At 39.7% G+C, this 5,471-nt stretch overlaps 1 protein-coding gene across 2 annotated transcripts in view; it reads right to left on the reverse strand.

Moving 5' to 3' along the window:
* Nucleotides 1–5,033, reverse strand: part of mmp17a (matrix metallopeptidase 17a) — a 105,679-nt gene extending 100,646 nt beyond the window's left edge. For both annotated transcript variants that reach the window (XR_004931534.1, XM_036140157.1), the window contains exon 1: nt 4,424–5,033. Coding sequence is in view for 1 of the 2 variants with exons in the window: in XM_036140157.1 (XP_035996050.1) it covers nt 4,424–4,558 (135 nt within the window). In the remaining variant the exon portion in view is untranslated. The remainder of the gene's footprint in view (nt 1–4,423) is intronic.
* Between the last annotated feature and the right edge of the window lie 438 nt (nt 5,034–5,471).

Here is a 5,471-nt window from a genome sequence, read left to right on the forward strand (position 1 = left end):
AATATTTGTTCATTTTTTTTATAAGAGTGGAAATTAAACCATTACCCAACAACTCAGAAATATAGCAAACATAGAATCATTAATGAAATGAACAAATACCCATGAGAAATATTTCAAATTCAATGCAAATCTGTATACGCCCCAGGTAAACACCAGCATTTTTAAAAGTCTAACTGAGAGTGAATAGTCTAAAAACCTGTATTTTTAATGCTTTTATTACATTTAAAAATATTTCCAGCAAGAGATGATCCTTGTAAAAGAAAACGTAATTTTTTTTGCTAAAGCTAGAATCTTCATACTTTAAAAGTAAGATTTCTGCAGCTTTAAAATAATTTAATCCTGGAATTAGTTAATAGTTCCTGAAAATGGATTGACAGCTGTTCATTGTAACCTGGCTAGTACAAACCTACTAAACAGTAAAAAGTTGCAAGAGGATGTAAACCCATCTCAGGATAAAGGAGTCTGACGTTGTTAATGATCTACAATGAGAATTCAGAATGTTTTGCCAACCAAACAACACAGAATTTGGATTTTACAAAACATGATGGGCATATTGCACAAATTGTGCTGCATGTAAAATAATCCTAAATAGAGAACGAATCTAGTATAATCAAAACTAAAATTTGATGGGCAACTTTCATATTGTGAGGCCAGAAAATCTAAACATCTTTAAAGCATGGTAATAAACCTCTATGCAAACCCAAAAAATCCTGCTTCTGAGCAAAAGAGGTTGAAATTTAAAAACTTAAACAGGTGAGGAGAAGAGATCCCCCCCCCCCAGCAAATGCACTCTGCTAGTTCAAAATGTTTTTTTTCCACCATCATTTTGCTGCAACTGTTTCACTATATACCAAATGGTATATAGTGGTCAGAAATAACCCAAGGCTGAAGGACAACAACACAACATTGTTCAAACCACTGTAAAGATGGATACCTCTGCTGGAGTCAGCAGCATGATTATCGAGGTGACCAAGGGAGTTGGTTGTGAGCAAAAAGTTTCTCTGGTAAATAATCTGTTTCATTTACAGTCCTCTTCTCTCTTTATGTGTCCACCTAGCATGTCTGTGCTAATTTTCGGTTTTCCGGCTCATCACAACTGGCAACAGGCTTAAATCAGAGGCAACCGGAGTTTCGCTCAGTTCTTTCTGAAAACGTTCCAACACCTGTCCAGGAGTGTTTGTCAGTGCTGGTGGCTCCATCTAGGCTCCTATTCTTTATACTAGGCTCCACCTAGTATAGAATAGCTGTTAATATCTGTGGAACATTTTATCAATATAAATCAAGTACCATTCTTTCCAAACATTGCCCCTGGTCCTTTAGCCAAACTTTGGCTTTTTTTTTTATCAGGTGCCAAATGAATGACAGATTTAGATCAGTATTTTTGACTTCCTCATCACCCATTGCATTGGTATCATTAGCTTTAGGTGAGTTTTTAAGACCAAATGACATTGTGAGAAAAGTAACTGCTGATGATTACAGAGTTTGAGTAGCATAACGCACAATGCCCTCAGAATAACCTTTTGACAGCTACATTACTGTGATAAAGCTAAACCATCCTCAGTAAAGCATGGGTTGAATACAAGTAATAATGGAGCCTTCCAGCTACTTCAATTTAATGCTGCTATAAGGTTATCCACAACCACTGTTTGTTGATAAAATAAGTATTCCTTATTTTATTCCAGCTGTATAAGAGTACACATGCTCGTCAGAACCAGAGGAGAAATTATAAGATCTACTAGTTGGCTGTTAGAATTTTCATTGTTTTCATTGTAGTTTTTGTCACAAGCTGTCCTTCTTTACAATGGGAATGTACAGGCAGCAAAGAAGAGCCTTTATAAATGCCTGGCTGGGGTGCCAGTTTGTTAAGTCTCCTAGATACTGCTCTTAAACATCTCTCCTCATTTCTTCCTCCTCACTATACAAACATACATTTTTGGTAAATAAACTCACGTTGGCTACAAGCCCAAATTCGACTGAAAAGGGAGGAGTTGCAAAAATCTTTGACATATGCCCTGAACTAAACTATGCACGTCCTTAATAGTAGCTAGTTTTTGTGGATGGCTTGGTATTCACCGCTCTGTGAACAACACGATGTGATCCTCAAAAGTGTGAAATTGTGGTCAAATTATGTCTGCAGGTGAAACAGAAGAAGATGAATGACTGTCCCCAAAGCGGCACTCATCCATTGGGATTACAGGGGCGGGTCCGCCATCAAAAATACATCTGCAGTTAAAGTAGGCTAGAGTGTGAAACAAATCCAACCCTACAGCTGATGACAGCTGCAGCGGTTTGAATCCATCAGTGGTTTCAGCAGTTAGATGTGTCATTTTCATCATGTAGAGGAAAGGGTCTCCTGTCCAAAAAAAAAAAAAATTAAATCTAAAAATGTTGTGTCAAGAGTTTTGAATTAGAAATGATCTGACCAGACTTCTCTTTTGCCAATAAAGACTTCTGTCTTTCTTTGAGATCTGATCTGATCTGAAGATTCCAATTTCAACACAAGAACATCACATACATGAAAAACAATACACTGCAGGTTCTTTTATAGAGGATGTAGTTTCGGATCCATCAGAGATAGAAAGAATTACAAGATAATCCTGATTATTCACCAAGGCAAATGGCTGGACTACTTCTCAATGGGAAAAAAGGTGGATAGTTTTATTCAGGTCATGATTCAGTACCTTCCTCAACAGAAGAGTTAATAAGTGGTGTCTTGTTCAGAAGTGATAGTAAGATGGAGTAACCATGATCCCACATACAAAGCTTCTGGAGTTAGGTGGCCAGCATTAGCCTATGAGACAGAGTCTCCGCATCTATGAGAGCTAAAGGTAGAGTCTCTGCTCCTTCGCATTGAAATAAGTCAGTTGAGGTGGTTTGTGCATCTAATTAGGATTCTACCTGGAAGTCTCTTTTTGGAGGTTTTGAGGCACGTCCCACTGGGAACAAACCCAAGGGCACACACAGCACCTGCTGAGTGAATTACAGACTGTAAAGTACAAAACTATTCATACCCCTGGTAATTTAAGTCTAAAGTAAACTTTCAACTTTACCTAAATATGTATTCCTTCTGACTGGAAGCATTGTTACCGTTTTGGAGAGAACCAGCCAAAGTTCTGACTTAAATTTGGTGTAAAACTTGTGTAGGAAGCTACAGTTTAGGACGATGGCAAGATGGCTTCCGCTTTTGAACCAATCACCAAAGATAAATCATCAATCTACCAAGTAGAAAATACAAAAAGCTAAACGGATTTGATTGCTGCACTGCCTATAAAGATTTATTTTTTTTCCAATGGTTACTTAGAACAGTGTAAGTAATTTTCACTTCCATGGCCTTATTTTAAACATAAATTGAAAAAAAATCAAATCCCTTTTTTCCCCAAATTTGTTTCTGCTTACATTGTTTCAGTATCTGTTAAGAGACAATTTCACACTTTACAAAACTCATTTTGTAAATTTGCCACGGGTATGAATAAGTTTGGCCATGACTGTATCTCTGCTGCCCTGGGAATACCTTGGAAATGATCTGGAGTGTGTCACTTGGATGAGGGATGGTTGGATTTCACTCCTGGACCTGTTGGCTCCAGTACCCGATTTTAAATGAACACAAGATAATCAATGGTTTGATGGGAATCTCTTGTTACTTTAAGTATGTGACATGCCAATCACCAATCAGAGTGAATCAAGATGAAATTAGGCAATTTCAACAACAATTTAATCTGTATTACTATACAAACTTAATTACTAGTACTAATTACATGCTTGCTTTCTGCACATTTCCCTTTCACATACACTCCAAACACAAAGTGAAATAGATTATTACTATTAAAGAAACTACTTATTGAAAAGAGTATTGAATGTTGTACAATAATTTGAATGAAATCAGTCATTCTCCAGACGTGAACCTGCAAACCACCAAGCCTCATCCTGCAAACTTCAGATTAATACGTTCCAGTACCAAAATGTCTCTAATCATTGCTTCATCGCACCTCGTTTTAAGCTACAGCGTTTGAACTGCTCAGACGAATGCTCCTTTAACGCCTTGTGGCTTGGGGCGTCTTTGTGCAGGAACGAGCCCCGATTGCAATTCATCACTGCAGGGTATATATACTATGTCAGCATGCTTTGGGGGAGGTCGATATCCCGCCACGGCGAATAAATATATGTACATTCATTCACTGCAAGCCGTTTCATGGGGAGCCATTTGAACTTTTGAAATCACTTCAATCCCCGCAGTTTCGCTCAAGCTGCCTGTGAGGCAGATCTCTCCCCCTTGATGCAGAGACGGTGTGCTGCGCGGATCAGAGAGCGACATCTGAAAGTAATGGAAACTGCACATATAACAGCTTAACTACGCTGGGTGCAACTTCCGAGCGCCTCACAGGGCAGAACTCCCCCGTAAATAATAGTAGCCTAATCAACTTACCACCCCCGTGTCCAGCTGCTCGGTGGTCAGGGAAGGAGCCGCTCCGGTCAGAGGCAGCGCGCACAAAATTGGCAGAAAAATCAGCATCTCCGGCGAGATGTTCCTCGTCTGCATGCGAAGAAGCAGAGCAATCATGATGCCCTATGACAGGTTGGTCCTGCTGGGCTCACACAACGACCCCGACGGCCGCATCCACGGGATGAAACCACACGCCGAGACGCTCTAAAACGGGCCAGTTTTACCTTACTGTGGAGCGCAAACACATAAAACACATTAAAACCGGCGGCGGTGGGTGCCTTCTGGATTTGCACAAGTTTGGGGTTTTCCCCTCCCTCAAAACGACACTTGTAGTTATAAAACTAATGTTTCATGATCGCAGGGGAAAGCGGTCGATTTTCCTTAGATTAGTCCATTGGAGGCGAATATCCCAGCAGGAAGAGAGAGAGAGAGAGAGAGAGAGAGAGAGAGAGAGAGATAAGGAGAGAGAGGCGCTCCACTCCTGTCTGTGCAGTCTCCAGCACTGAGGAACCACAGCAGCTGCGTGGGGCTTCGTCCCGTGCTGAAGGAGACCGCTTGTTGACGCGCACAGCGAGGAGCGTAGCCACGGTCCTGAAAGATTCAGAGAGAGGGAGAGAGGGAAGGAGGGAGGAAGGGGGAGGGGGATTCAGCGCTTTTCACAGCCCCCGTGGAGACTGATGAATTCCTGATGCGCGTCCTGAGTAATCTGAGAATCTTGCTGGGGATTACACTTGAAACTTGTCTGTGTAATTCATTGTAGGGCACGTTTTATCCTAATTTACAAAAAAAAAAAAAACAAAACTAAACAAAAACATACACACAGATACCCCCCCACACATACATACATACATACATACATATACATACATATATATATATATATATATATATATAATATATATATATATATATATAATAGTAGATATATAGATATAGAGATACACACACTACATATTATGTATAGATAGAGATATATAGATACACACACACACACCACATTATATATATATATATATAATATATATATATT

Source organism: Fundulus heteroclitus, chromosome 8, assembly GCF_011125445.2.
Source record: "Fundulus heteroclitus isolate FHET01 chromosome 8, MU-UCD_Fhet_4.1, whole genome shotgun sequence".
NCBI classification, from domain to species: domain Eukaryota; kingdom Metazoa; phylum Chordata; class Actinopteri; order Cyprinodontiformes; family Fundulidae; genus Fundulus; species Fundulus heteroclitus.